At 39.5% G+C, this 14,867-nt stretch overlaps 1 protein-coding gene across 2 annotated transcripts in view; it reads right to left on the bottom strand.

The window, feature by feature from the left end:
• The window catches only part of LMTK2 (lemur tyrosine kinase 2), a 58,221-nt gene that overhangs the window by 26,342 nt on the left and 17,012 nt on the right, over window positions 1-14,867 (bottom strand). For both annotated transcript variants that reach the window (XR_003529855.1, XM_027656423.1), the window contains exons 4-9: window positions 14,491-14,564; window positions 13,876-13,994; window positions 13,089-13,176; window positions 5,353-5,486; window positions 2,194-2,278; window positions 1,429-1,550 (exon numbers count right to left, since the gene is read on the bottom strand). Coding sequence is in view for 1 of the 2 variants with exons in the window: in XM_027656423.1 (XP_027512224.1) it covers window positions 1,429-1,550; window positions 2,194-2,278; window positions 5,353-5,486; window positions 13,089-13,176; window positions 13,876-13,994; window positions 14,491-14,564 (622 nt within the window). In the remaining variant the exon portion in view is untranslated. The remainder of the gene's footprint in view (window positions 1-1,428; window positions 1,551-2,193; window positions 2,279-5,352; window positions 5,487-13,088; window positions 13,177-13,875; window positions 13,995-14,490; window positions 14,565-14,867) is intronic.

Below are 14,867 nucleotides of genomic sequence, written 5' to 3'. Positions count from 1 at the left end.
AACTAATTCAGAGTTGCTTTTCTAAGAAAGTAAGGACATGTAAAGCCTAACTGGCAAGAAGAAATAAATAAATATGACTGCCCATTGTCCCTAGACAATTCTAAACTTCAGAACCTGTTACCTTGGGTTTTTTTGACAGAATGTTAGAAGCCTGAAGAACAAAGTTGCTTGAAGGCAATGACAATGAAGGCAACAAAAGATAAGAGGCCTTAAATGACCCAACCATGGGAAAAAAATTACATATAATAAAAAATAACATTATATTATTATGTATTGAAGCAAATTGTTATGTATCTTGTATAGAAGCAAGACGAAAAAGCCTTATGGTAAGTTCAACAGAAGCAAAAGCTTTAATCAGAAACTGCAGTTATGGGTTAAACTGCTAAAAGACTCATCTCTGTTTCAGCTTTCAAAAAATTCCTTGTTTTTAAGCTGCAGTGGTCAAAAGCTGCCTCTCTGCTCAGTGCTGTACATGCACTGTACACAGCACTCATCACATTTTCAGTGATTACGGTGATTACACAAGTAATCTTTCTGTGCTCAAAATGCAAAGTGACTCACTCTGCATGTGTTACAGTACAATAATTTAGATTGGAAGTGGTGTCTGGAATCATCTAGTCCAGACCTATTCTGTATGAAAGGCACTAAAATTCCATTTGGAAACCTTAAGACCCCAGCTGCTCATAGTCCAGATGAACTAACCCAAGATGAACAGAAGAACTGTTTGCTTGCTTGGAGGATGGAAGCAAATCAGTATTTACATAATTTCTATCTATCCCACTTGCATTCTGCAACCCTACCTTTAAATCAGCAAATAAAGCCTAGTTTTTAATTAGTGTTTTCAGAAATGTTAGCCTAATCCACAATTTCCATCATCTAAATTTCTTGGGGCTTGAGAACTGAAGTAGAACTTGGCAATTTCAAAAACGTTCCTCTTCAAGAGCTTCCCCAGCCATTGTCTATCAGCTCTTTGGAGCAGAGACAAACAGTTAATTGCTGCCCTCAAATGCTGCAGCAAGAACACAGCATTTTAATTAGGATGCCACTGTTCTACCAATGGAACTTAAATCAGGGTTTAGTGGGATCAACTTTTCATGTCATCCCCAGCTCCTCATTATTGGAAACACCACTTACCATCTCTTTCCTTTAAAAACATTTGAGGGCACTTGGTAAACACACAGTAATGATTTTTATCAGCAAAAACACCTATTTTTCTGCTAAACATTTTTGCTTACTCCAACTATTCTCTCAACAGATTTCTAAGCATCTTTCCAAAGCAAGACACAGTTTCAGGTTTACAGAGATTACCCTACTGTACATCTGATGAAATAAGAAAGGACAATTTAAATATTATTTACTCCTTCATTTGATATTTGAAAATCTGTTCACAAATCTCTCATTGAAGTAATTTTAAGGCCTTCTACATACCATATGTTACTGTATTTATTTTGCTCTGCTGATAACAGTCTGTCTTGAAAACTTGTTACTAATTCAGGTGCAGTCCATCGGAGAGGAACAAGTTTCTTCTCATCTGTCTCAATATAATCTTCCTAAATTATTGATTAAGAAAAGAAAATAAAACAAAAAAAGAGACTGAACAAACATTGGATCAACTTCCAAACATTGACAGTTCTTTCCTTAATATGGTCTTACGTGATGCCTATGTAAAATAATCATAATTTAAAAAAAAAATCCTATTTTCCCCAACTAGCAGAGAATAAAGCAATGGAGGAAAGGCATTTACTGGTCACTGCATAGCAGAAAACCTGACTGCCAATTTCTTATTTAAGGATTAGTACTCACAAAACGTTTTAATTAATGTCTTGAATTTTTCACTTGCTTGATATATTTAAATATTGTTAAAATTTTCATTAAGAAATTTGAATTTTTCTTTCAACTGCTTCCTTAAAATTCATTAAAATTAATTAGTTCATATTTTAGGACTACTATAAATAGGACCTAAAAAGGTAGATTTACCAGAAGCTTCTTCCTACAAGCACAAATTCTACTCATCCCTAGAAAGTTCATTTATTCTGGTACATCGACTTGCTACAGTTATTTGTCAGTTGTACTTTGAAAGTTCATTATTCAAATAAAGGACAATCTAGTATCATTTTATAACTTTAAAGGACGCTTGTTTTAACTTAGGCCCCAGTTCCTTAAAAACAGTGGTGCACAACTACATTAACTTACCTTATACCTACTGAATCCTATCCCATAATCTCCTACTTTGACATTTAAATCGGATGTCAGGAAGCAATTCCGTAAGGCCAAGTCACTGAAAATGCAAACAAATTACACTGAGACAAACCTACAAGTGTTCCATGCAAATTGAGACAACGAGTTTAACAGAAGTGACACCTCCTGGAAGAGTCAGGCCAGAGCTTAAAGCATCAACTGAAAAGCCAACAAAAGTTATTTAAAAAAATAATTAAGAAATCAAGGACCTATTCACAGTTATAGGTCACAGTCACAGGTAGCAGGAACTAACTGGTAACACAAACAGTGCCAAGGATTCAGCATCCACTCTGGATACACTTCAACAATCCCACATGCATGAGCTGCAGGGCAATCCCACAAACCTAAATCCTACTGAAGGCTGAAGCAGAAGGGTTTGCTCCTGGAGCTGCCCTCCTGATCATCTTTGGAGGACACTAAACCAGTCCATGCTCTCCCAAAGACCAGCTCATACACAATGCAAACACAGGCACAGCAACTGGGGAGAGCAATTTCAAAAGCACCATTTTGATCCAAACTAAACCTCAAGACAGCCTTCCTGTTGCTTACAGTTTTATCAATTTTGTACAAGCTAAAACTTGATCCCATATCTCCCTGGAATACTGCAGACACTGCAGTGTGTACAAACACTGATCACTTCCAGAAAAAACAAACACTGCTGGGGTTTCTCCTGACATTGGACTTATTGGACATTTGTCTGTGGCCAGAAGGATATGATTTCCCTTGGGCACTCCCACTGTTTCAAAAGAAAATCAGTTTATAGACACACAGTCAAGCAGAATCTGTGTTCTGGAACCCCAAGAAAATTAAACACAGTGACAAGGTAATCACATTTAAAGATTTTATACAAAAAGCTCAAACTATTATGCTGTCCTGTAGAAAAAAGTTCAAACTGTAGTCATTTCCTCAGAGCAGTGTCATTTATTTTTAAGCATTCAAACCACACAAAGAATTTATGTGCAGTTATTTCATTCTACTAATAATCCTATCCTGGAGATTACTGAGGCTGTTCACACACCACAGAGGTGCTGTCCCTCTTCACACCTATCCTTGCATGTCTTGAATTTAATTACCTTAAGGAAAGTCTATCAACAATTCAGACTGGGTTTAAGTAGTTTACAATATGATACCAAGCAATTAGTAATATCTTACACCTATAGTTAAGTTCCTCTAAGTAACAAGCCCATACCTTACACATGAGCCAGAACTACAGACAGTCTTTTAAAAAGATCAACAGAAAAAGTAACATATTTCATAGAAGTCCTTTAATAAACAAATCAAAAAGCTCTTGAACAGACACAGAAGTTGCTTCCAGTTTCCACCATAAACCAGACCACAAGTATTCATGAGCCAGCAGTGCTGCTGCAATAATACCAAGAAGCTGTTTTAGGAAACCCATCGTGCAAACTCAGAAATTTATGCAAGTTTAATGAAGCTGGAACTGTGGCTGTGACAGCAAAGAGCTCAGCAGACTAATTGCTCAAATATTTCACTTCTCAGTTTCACAGAAGGGGACCAGGCAATTAAGTGCCCTGGAACAGCTCTACCTTTGCTTCTGTGTGGATTAAAAAAGTCTCTGAAGTACAAACAGCCTTAAAACCACACAGTTTTCCTGTTTCAAAGAAAGATGATGTTTTCCTTTCTAGAATCATTGAACTACACAGGTTAGAAACACATTTGTAACCTTCAATTATTCCCCAGAGCTTGCCAACTTGTTTTATACTATTTAAATAAATATCCTGTAAGAGAAAAATTTTTGGCTGCTTGAATTTACCTCTAACAACAAAATCACTGATGCTGGAGATTTACCACTTACTCTGACAGCATCAGGATAGTGTTGCTAGAAGTAAACATTTACAGTGAGAATCTCGCAGATCCACAGAATAATTATTTACCCAGTTTATCTGTATTTCACTGAAAATGTGCTGTTAAATTTAACACCTACAGAGCCATGTTGCTGAAGACAAGAAACTGCCCCCTCAGTTAGACAGGTACAACTGGTATTACTTTCAAGTCATTTGAGATTGTTAAATGGGTGAAAAGAGGAGCTCTGCTCATCAGCCACCAGCTGAGTCCAGGCTTTAGGGTTTTTTTCAGGGTTTTGCTGTTGTTTTACACCTGCACCTTTTGACACTTCAGCTCATTTCTCTCTGAATACAAGGTCTCTGCTTTCTCTAAGCAGCAAGATGTGCATTGATAAGCTCCAGGACAAGCTCCTGACTTGTTTGTCAGGATGATGCAAGTCCTGCTTCTACAGTAAAGAAGAGACCAGCAAAGTAAACTCTTGTGATACCCAAGGCTTCACTAAGTCATGTTTGGGGAACAAGTACACTTTCATATTTTAATCATCCTAAAGGTTGATGTCTTCCAATTCCTTAGAACCTTTTCACTTAAAGCCAAAAGATTAATTTTTGCATTTTTCTGAGCAACTAGTTTCATGAATACATTTTCCCAGCCTTTTGCAACTACTGCCATTCTTTCAGTATCAATTACATTAAGTTTAAAATAATTATATTAATTAAAAAGAAATCTAGCATCCCCCCCAGGTAGAACAAAATTGTTCTCCCAGTATGATTACTTCAAAATCTGACTATCTCAATTACTGACGATGAAAAGGTTCCAGGAACAATAATTCAGGGAGAGAACACCCATTTTAGTCAGATTTTCTATCTGAAGTCAGCTTCCCCCTTACTGCATCAGAAAGGCATTTTTTTCCAGTTTTAGTAACAAAGGTAACAGACCACCAAACAGAAGTCCTAAATTTTTATGATCTAACAAAAATTCACAGCAGGTAAGGTTCATTGTAACAAAGTTCTAACATCCCTCCCCCCACAATAAACAAATTTAACTTGGCCAAGAATTAACCAAACTACATCTTCTGGGCTGGCTTGGCAGCAGGTTGTGTTCTCTGGGCTGCAGGTGCTCAGCTTTCAGGCAGGTGGAGCTGCAACACCACAGCGCTGCAGCTCAACGAGCTCCTTCATTAGCATCACACCTGCCTGGCTCAGGGTGTGTCACAGACAGAACAATCTTCAGTGCATGGATTTTAATGAACACACCCCCGGGGATTTCAGAGTGCATCCCAGCTGGATGAGATTTCTCTGGGAGTCATACCTGTGCACAAAGTTGTGTTTGTGCATCACAGCCAGGCCAGCAGCGATCTCACACGCCATCCTCTGCAGCAGCATTATCTGGGAGTCTCCTTTCATGTGCTCCTGCTCATTGCACAGATAAGTTTTCAGGTCACCCTGTAAAAGAAGTTGAAAATATTCATCGGTCTTGTATGCTGGTTGAATCTGAAAATCTTTTAATGAAGATCCAACTGACCACAGTACTTATTAACCACACTTGTGCTTAATAAAATAATCTCAAGATTCCATTCTCCATAAGGATTCTTACAGAAGCCATCTAAGGCATATGGTATTGTCATTTCAAGGGGTTTTAATCAAATCATTAGTAATTAACAACCTAGATCAGACTGCCACATAAAACCTGTCATACTTTAATACTTTCCATTAAAAAAAACAAAGTTTGATGAGCCTCTGCTTTTAAATGAGTTTTCAAGTGCTCCAAATCAGCAAGGCTGACTATCTGGAATTTGTGAGGGAAGGAAAGGAGAGATCAGAGGAGAGGGTTACAGACATTGCCAGTTCACAGAACTTTCAATATAAAAGGCCTGGTAATACACCTACTCTAGTCCAGAATTCCCATGATGGCAGCAGTTTTCCTGAACCCAGGCAACACTGAGCAACAGACACATAATTAATGAGTCCAGAGAAGCACTTCATAAACTACTAAAAAAAGAACAGCTTTGAAATAGAGGGAAAATACCTGAATGCTGTCCAAACATTCAGGAAAAGGAAGACTTACAGTAAATGAGTCCAAGCAGGGGAAAAGAACAAGTTTCCCATGGCATTGTTGTTCCTTTTCTCACAGTTGGGTCTTTAAACTCAGCACTCCCATGCTTTTGTCATTTAAAATACAGACTTTCTGCAAGTTTAGCAAATTATTTCAAAGGGCATTTCTGTATTGAGACTGCACAACATATTATATCACAACTTGTTTCACTGGGTCTAACTGTCCATGTCCATTGTCTGCCTAAATCTCAGGCCAGGAAGGAGACTGAAGGGAGATTCTGAGGTTGAGCAGACAAGACAGTCCTTGCACTGGCTAAAAGCCACTCTGATGTCCAGAAAAGACTGAAGATCTCTGGTGATCACATAATTACGGAGCTATAACTGAAGCATCTCATTTGTCCTTAATGTGTTAATTGAAGCAGACAATTTACAATTCTAATAGTTCAGGCAGAGAATGTCTGTGGTGCACTACAGTGTAACAGTGCAGTGACAGCTGAGCTGGACAGTCACAAACCTGGGTTATGTTTAATAAAACAAGAACTACTTAGAAGTAGACACTAATCCCTTGCAAAACAGCATTTTAATTTTTAAAAACATGAATAGATTCTACAGTACACAGAAGCAGCTATTCTACCTTCATTTGCTTTGGATATTCTACCTATGCTGCAAGTGGCTACACCACCTTAGGAGAAAGCACATAGAACTCCTAATACTGTTTGACAGTGTAGAAGCCTTCATTACATTCTCTTTATCCTGTTTCTAGCTAGTAATTAGGTTAACACTGATGTATTTGCATCCTACAGAATTACATTTTTTAAAATGTTTCCCAAAAGATCTTTGTGACTTACAATTACCACTTCATATGGGCTCAGGTTTATATGGATAAACATTCATATATAAAACAAAGACACTCTCCCTTTCCATCTTGCCAGAGCAGAGCTCCAAACAACTACAGAAGGAACAGCGTTTGTAACACACACGGGTTCCCAGCAGGAATACAAGCCCAAGGAATACAAGCACCGAACTCTCAGCTGAGCTGACTGTAGGTGGCAGCAGGAGCCTGGAGAAACACGAACTCTCCCAAATTGTCATTCATTAAAACAGCAACTGCTTGCTTAGGGCTTGTCCCAGGTGGATTAAGTTCCTAGGATGCCTGAAGCACACCGAAGAATTACTTTTTAAATTTTAAATGCATTAGTAACAGCAGTGCTGTGTGACATCCCTTATTTAGTAAATTATTCATGCAGGTACTTATTTTTGTAGGAAAACCAACTTTTATTAAATCCGGCACCTTGAAACATACTGGTTCTACGTTCCCATTCTATTCTAATTAAAGTTACAATCATGTTTAAAAATATAAACCAGGTATTTTTAGTGTTGCTTTAAAAGGACATTGCTTGTACCAAACTGGGGGGAACCAATGGCCACACTCAAGTGTTGAATTGCCCTTCAGAGGGACTGGACAGGCCAAAAAAGGATCCAACAGGAACCTTATGAAACTCCAGAAAGACAAACACAAACTCCTGCACCTGGGAAGGAAAAACCCCTTGCAACAACACTGCCTGAGGAGCAGCCACTGGGCAGCAGCTGTGCAGGAAGGGACCTGGGAATCCTGGTGGGTAGCAAGCTCCACATCAACCCTGTGTGTGCCCTGGGAGCAGACTGGGAACAGCCTCCAGGGTTATACACACAGGACTGGGGCCAGGAGAGCCAGGGAAGGTGTTCTCTCCTGCCCAGCACTTGTCAGACCTCATCAGATCCTGTGTTCAGTACTGGCTGCCCCAAAACAACACAAACTGGAATGAGTTCAGTAGAGGGCCACCAAGACAGTCAGGGCTGAGAGCATTACACCAGGAGGAGAAGCTCAGGGAACTGGGCTCACTCAGCCCGGGGAAAGGAAGACCTTGGGAGCACCCAGTAGCAGCTGCCTGGTCCATATGAAGTTATTAAAGACTCAGGTTCTCCCTGTGGACCATGGATGGAGGATGAGAGACAACAGGCATGAGCTGAAACATGGAAAGTTCACACTCAGTATAAGGAAAGCTGTTTTACACACAAGGACACGAGCAGAAGTGCAGGTTGCCCAGAGAGAAGGTGCAGTTTCCATCCTTGGATGTTTTCAGGATCCAAATGGACAAAACTCTGAGAAATCTAGTCTGACCTCAGGCTGACACTGCTTTGAGCAGGAGGTTGGAGTGGAGAATTATCCTGAATTATCCAAGGATGCCTCCCTGCCTAAAAGCAGGCAGCAGCAACACAGCAATATTATCCCCACACTGAGAGCCACAAAATGGCCCTTTATTGACAGACTTTTTAATGCAGTAAATATCAAAGGTTATATATATCTGAATAAATGCAGTTCTGCAAAATTCACTGCAGAGACATCTAAATATAAAAAGCTCAATAATCATGCTTGAGGAAGGCTCCACTTTCTCTCCAACTTCCTCTGCCACTCTGCCTTTTCCTTCCTCTCCTGGGACTCCACAAAGAGCTGCATTTCACCTTTCCTCCCATCCTTCTCAGTTCAGTCAGGATCAGTTCAGCCACTTACTTATTAGGTAAGTTTTAATATACTTTTTCTCTGTGATAGCCAGAAGCTGGGGCACATTTACATGTGGTACCCTCTGGCAGATTTTTGTTCATGCAAATTCCATATTGGGTTCACAGGAACACCCAACATGACTGACATGGCTCTGACATGACTTTTTAACCCAGAAGGCACTGATGATAATGGTTTTAAAAATGTAAAGAGGTTACCAGATTATATCTACTGAACACTTGCTACCACGCTGGAAAACTACCTGCCAAGTCACACAATAGCACCTTATTGTCCCTTTGGAAGTCCTTGGACAACTGAAATCACTCCCCCTGCCTCCCCCTCCGCTGCTTTGCAGTGTAAGTAACCCTGCAGTCACCCCATTAAAATGCCTGAAACTGCAGCATGGGATAGAGCACCTTCCTCATCAGAACCTTGCTTAGGCAGATATATGTTTAAGAAATATTAAACAGTGCTGAGAGCAGAGTCTTTGAACTCAGACACAATTTTTGAAGTTGTCATGAATTGACGAGTTCCCCCTTCTTTTTAAACCACACCACTGAAAAATCTATTTGCCTCATATCCATATTGACCATGATTATTAAACAGATTCATTGAACTCTTTGATGATGAAGTTTTCATTGCAAAGGTTCTGTTTTGATTTGAAGATGTTTTCAAGTGGCAGTAATAAAAAAAAAAAAGCCCAAATTAAAAAAAGAACCAACCACTGCAAGCTGGCCCCTTCCCCTAACAGCAACATCCCTAAAGCAAGCTACAGAGCATTCCAGGCAAATACTGCATCCTGCTGATCTCATCTGCTCAGGGAATTGCAAGACCTGAAGAATTTCTGTAAGAATTTGATAGGCAAATCAGCCTCACAATATACATGCAACTTCCACATTTGAATAACTTTCCTTTTCTCATAAATTATGTCAATCCATTAGAGGATTTGCTGTGCAGACAAAATGCTGGCCGCACAGGGCTGAGTAATATATTAAAGTTAATAAGGCAACTACCACTATTTTTAACCTGGCATCATTCTACAATGTTTAACAGTGAACAGTTAACTATTCATAGCTGACTGCACCAACATACTATGCAAACCAATATGGGCAGAGGGGGTGTGAGACCTTTTCGAGCATTTCTTTTTATATTTACTATTTTCTTAACCATTTTAACATAGGCAAAGGAAAACTAGAATTTAAAAGCTTAAATCACTTATGTGCAACTGAGCTCTCTTGCTTCTTTCCCAGTTCTGCAAAGCAAGGGACATGGAGCAACTTGGATTACATTAGAAAATAGGTTAAATGGTAGCCAAAGTAGTCATTGCACACACAACCAGCAATCTTGTGTAACAGAAATGTATCAGTAGTTTCTGTGGCCAAGAAAACAAGTCAGCCAGCCTGCCTGACATCCAGCACTGCCACCCTGACAGCTCTGGTTTCTCTGCACTAGTTTCCAGTGCCTCTGACCAAGACCTTTCAATGCCAAGGAGCCTGGGAACTGATAATCCAACAGGGCTGCCTGAGCAGCCAAGGCAAGGTCAACTGGCCCTAAAAAGGCTACAAATCCAAGTGACAGAAGTAGCAAAAGGGGTACGTGCTGGGATAAGCTCTGAGTTTAAAGGAGTGACAATAAAACAACCACTGCACCCTCCAGACCCTGCTGGTCAGCAGAACAGCCACATTTTTCATTACTTTACATGCCAGATTTGCAAAACGAGGTCAACATTGCCCAAAAGGCCTCAAAAGAATTGGTCACCTGAAGATATTTTATTTCCTATCCAACACAGTTGACATATTTGACACCTTTTATCAGAACCATTGAATTCTTAATCACATAAGTACAAGGGATGAAACCAAGTTTACTCTTTGTTGTATATGCAAAGACACCACCAGTAACACAAGGGCTTTGGCACAGCCCTGTACCACTGGTAGCCAAAGAGGACCATGTTTGATGGTTCCCACTTGAATACACAGTCACCACAGACACTGGAACCTTTAGGTGACCCCTGCAGCTGCCCCTGTGGTCTTTCTGCTGCAGAATCACTCTTGCATGTTTTGGAAGCAACTCCATACTCCAGAATTCATCCAATTTAAGGGGGGAAAAAGGTACAAAAGGAGCTACCAGCTTTTGAGATCACTTATTACTAAAAGTCTGAAAAATCCAAATAACTGCCATTCCAGCCACAGCAATAAAAAGCCTCCTGACACTCCCCTAAAAACCTGTACTAAAAAAAGCTGTTTAGTCAACACCTTCTATTCCAAATGGTGCTGTCCTGCTTCCTTCTTCCTGTCTCTTCTCTCCCCTTACTCCAAAATTACCAGCCCCTGTGTATTTCTGTGCACAGTGAAAAAATACTAAGTTTAGGAGATACTCAGCTGTATCAACCAAGAACTCCTTAAGTGAGCCTTTAACATGAATGTTATGTTTAACTCACTACAATATATAATTTTCTAGAAACAAGGTTTAGTTCACTTGGAATAGAAATGAGCACAGACATTTATTTTCCATTCCAAAGAAATTACCTAACTACACTCAAATTTGTAAAACTACCACTTTAACTGTCAAGCTTACTGCCCCCAGTTAAAGTAAAAATCTATTTTATCCCCTTAAGTAAAATCCTTTCCAGATTACTCTGCAGGATCATGACAACTTCTGGCATAAATAATCAGGCATCAAACAAGGATATTATTTTCTCCTGTATACCTAAAGTAGGGCAATCTTTAAAAGTTATTCCATCTTTAAATTTGAAGTTGGTTTAAATAGTGTAACTATTTGAAAACATGGCAGCAATTAAATTTTATTTGGATGTATATCTGATGGACTCCATAAAATGCAATTCTCTTTCAAGGGTCCTTTTAAAGAAACTCCAATTTGAATAGCAGGTTTAAAAACCAGTGAGAAGTATTCTATTTCTACATATTGAAAGATTATAAAAAACTCTTATCTGTTAACCTTAGGCACCAAGTTTTTAATTGTTAGCAAAACTGGAACATTTCACTTTGATCAGTTACTTGAAAAGTTCAGGCATTTCTGCCATTTGAAAAAGAATGATTTTATCAGCACTTCTGTCTCATTAATTTACCACAGATAATATGTTTGAGCAAAAGAGCAGCAATAAAAAAATACAGTTATTTAAGGTCACAGATTAATTGATGTTTCTCAAGAAAACTCAAGTTCATGTTAGCTCATTTAAATTGCTTGAGGCAACAGACACAACTAGAAGCAGATTTGTGCACCTGAATTGAAAGGAAAATTCTGCAGTTGTAAAGCTGATAAAAAGGATTTTGCTGAATTTTATAAATGCAAACTATCTTCTTTCTGAAAGACTTGTTCCTTAGTAACATCTGTGCACTTTGGAGTTCAATTCTACCTCGACATTTCCCAAGGAGCTCTGCTTTAGATGGTATCTACACACCAAACTTTAAAGCAGCTCCTGAGCCAATGTTTAGTCAGACACCTGGACTTTGGGGTTTGTTTTCAGTGATGTGTTATGCTACAGCAAAACAATTCAAGTCTTTCCAGACCATGGATCCAAATTTGTCTCTGATGACTCTGGGCACAGTTCAAAGCTTCTGTACAAGCACACCACCCCCCTCCTCCCAGCATTCCTGTCCATTCCAAGGGAATGTAGTGGCTGAGCAAGGCTTTGTGCTCTCCTTCCCATTTCAGTGACCACTGTGGCACTGACAACAGAGCAGAAAGCAGTGAGAACACCCTTCAGTGTGTCCCCAGCTTTCCTTACGGTGCCCAGGAAGCAGAAGGCAGTTGCCTGGGGGGTGGGAAGTGAAATAAAAGAATAAGACCATAGGGAAAAAAAGAATACAGTAAGAAAGAGGATCAGGAAGAGAATGAACACAAACTGAAAATTCTAGGTATTGGAATACACATGGCTAATTCCAGAAGTGAGCCCACCATTGCATTTTAGCCCAAAGCTGCACAGATGGGTAAATTTTGGGCACTCTGGAGGTGGGGGAGAAGGCAGAAGGAGGAAAATTCTTTTTTCAATGTTCCTCAATTAACATTTTCACATAAATAGTAATAAAAGTACATTAAGATTGCCCAGACAGCAAATACAATTTAGGATGTGATGTTGGCATGTGCATGTGATAGCAGATATCCTCTGCCCTCCCAGCTCCCTCTTGAAGGCAGACTGATGGAGACCAGTAACTCCTTTATCAAAGAAAGAACAACTATTTTCCTCTTCAGAACATTCCAAAAGCACCTAGAAGTACATGATGAATTGAAAAGGGTACAAACTAAAAATTATAACTGTGGTGTCTCTAAACAAAAACATCTTCTGAAATTCTGGTTAACCAAAATTCTAGGTAATCAAAATTCTGGTTAATCTGGTTAAGAAAAACAAGCATTTCATGAGCAAGGGCAGTAAATGCACCACACACCATTTACATGAGTGGAAAAACAACTGCAGCCTTTTGTATAAGTGCACTTACCAAATCACAGAACTCGAAAACTAGGAGATAAGGAATGGCTTCCACACATTGCCCAATACACTGGAGAACATTTGGATGCTGAAGAATGCTGGAGTGAAAAAATACAGTTAAAGCCAGAAAGATCACAGTATAACACAACACACTGAAATCCCCACCAGAAGTTTCAACACAGAACATTTGAACATTGGGGGGTGGCATGAACAGAGGGTGCAAGTACCCAAAGCCACAGGTTCCACCTGCACCTTTGCATCTCCTTGTGCTGCTGCAGCATCACTGAGAGCAGCCCAAACTCAGAGCATCTCAGAAGCACAGAAGCCAGCACTGCCACATGAAAGTCACTCACCCTTGTACCAAAAATAAAAGCATGCAACTGGTTCAGGAACTACATCAAGGTGCAGATCTGGCTAAAAGCCAAACCTCTTCTTAGCCAGGTTAGTTCCCAGCCAGATCAGTTACTTTTTCTAAATTGCTTCCAAAGCACTCGTGCCAGTGCAGCAGAAGGCACAAAATTTCTTCTGACAACTGCCAAACCCCTAATCCTAAATGCAAATATAACCAGGATATAAGAAAGCATTAAGAATAGAAGCCCTCCATGACCACTCACTCGCAGCACATTCAGGCAAGGTAACCTAGTGAACACAACCTCTGCTCACTTTGCATTGACTGTATCACTTTTTAAAGACAAGCATTTCAGTTCTAGGGGAGGGCAAGTGGGGACACCAACACTGAACAAAACCAATGTCCATGATCCATCTGCAGCAGTAGGAAGCTGTGAAACATTACTTACTAATATGGTTCTCCATTTCTTAAAAACTGTTCTTGCTCCTTGGGACCTGCACTTGCCTTCAGCTCCTTCACTATCACCCTTGCTACACTGGTGCCTGTGTAGATCTCTCCAAGGAGAACCTGAAAAAGAAATATCATTGTGTCTTTAATCAGAGGGGAAAAAGTACTCAGAGTCTTCCTGCAAGAGCCAAAAATATGCTTTAAGAAAGATTTGCTGGCTTTTTTCTTTTTGCAAAGGCAAGCAGAGCTTTGATAATTAAACACCCATAATTAATAAATCTTGATAACTGATCTATATGTCAACTTTCAGAAAAAATGTTTTCTAGAGAAGACCACTTATTTTTTCCTAGAAATACTTGGTAATAACAAGAATGTACTAATTCAAATCCATGGAAGTGAAATGTCTGCCTAGTAGCTCTAGTGAGAATCAACAAGTAAATTTAAGAAGCACTGACTAGTGTTGTGATTACAGCTAAAAAATGAATGCAAGGAAATATCTCATTTCAACTTCAGGGTTTTTTTATGCTATTACTTTTTTTCTTGAATACCATTTTGAAGTGAATAGTCAGCTAGGAGTAAGACTCAATCTGTGCAATATTAAAAGATAACTCCTCACCTTTCCAAACCAGCCATTTCCAATTTCCTGGATGTAGTTTAGACTCTGACGTGCAACTTGAGACTTTGATCCATCTGTCACACAACGAAACAAAGGTAACACGTATCAAACCACCCACATGGCCAAAGTGATCACCTGCTGAGGGAATAATGCAACCCCTACAGGATCTATTCCCAGTTAGCTGCACACACTCAGCCCAAGCACCAAGCCCATGGCAGACATATATAAAGCAGTGGTAATGCTGTGAAAACAGCACTCAAGTGAAACTGTTCTCAAGCCCAGGTTCTAAACTGTACTAGAAAAAAACAACCCTAGAAAACAACAGTGATTGTCCTCATGAAACGTGAACTTTGAATTTTTTAACACGTTCAGTAAGA

Source organism: Corapipo altera, unplaced genomic scaffold (genome assembly GCF_003945725.1).
Source record: "Corapipo altera isolate COAL_440 unplaced genomic scaffold, ASM394572v1 104, whole genome shotgun sequence".
Taxonomy (NCBI): Eukaryota; Metazoa; Chordata; class Aves; order Passeriformes; family Pipridae; genus Corapipo; species Corapipo altera.
This window is presented reverse-complemented; position numbering and strand designations above follow the sequence as displayed.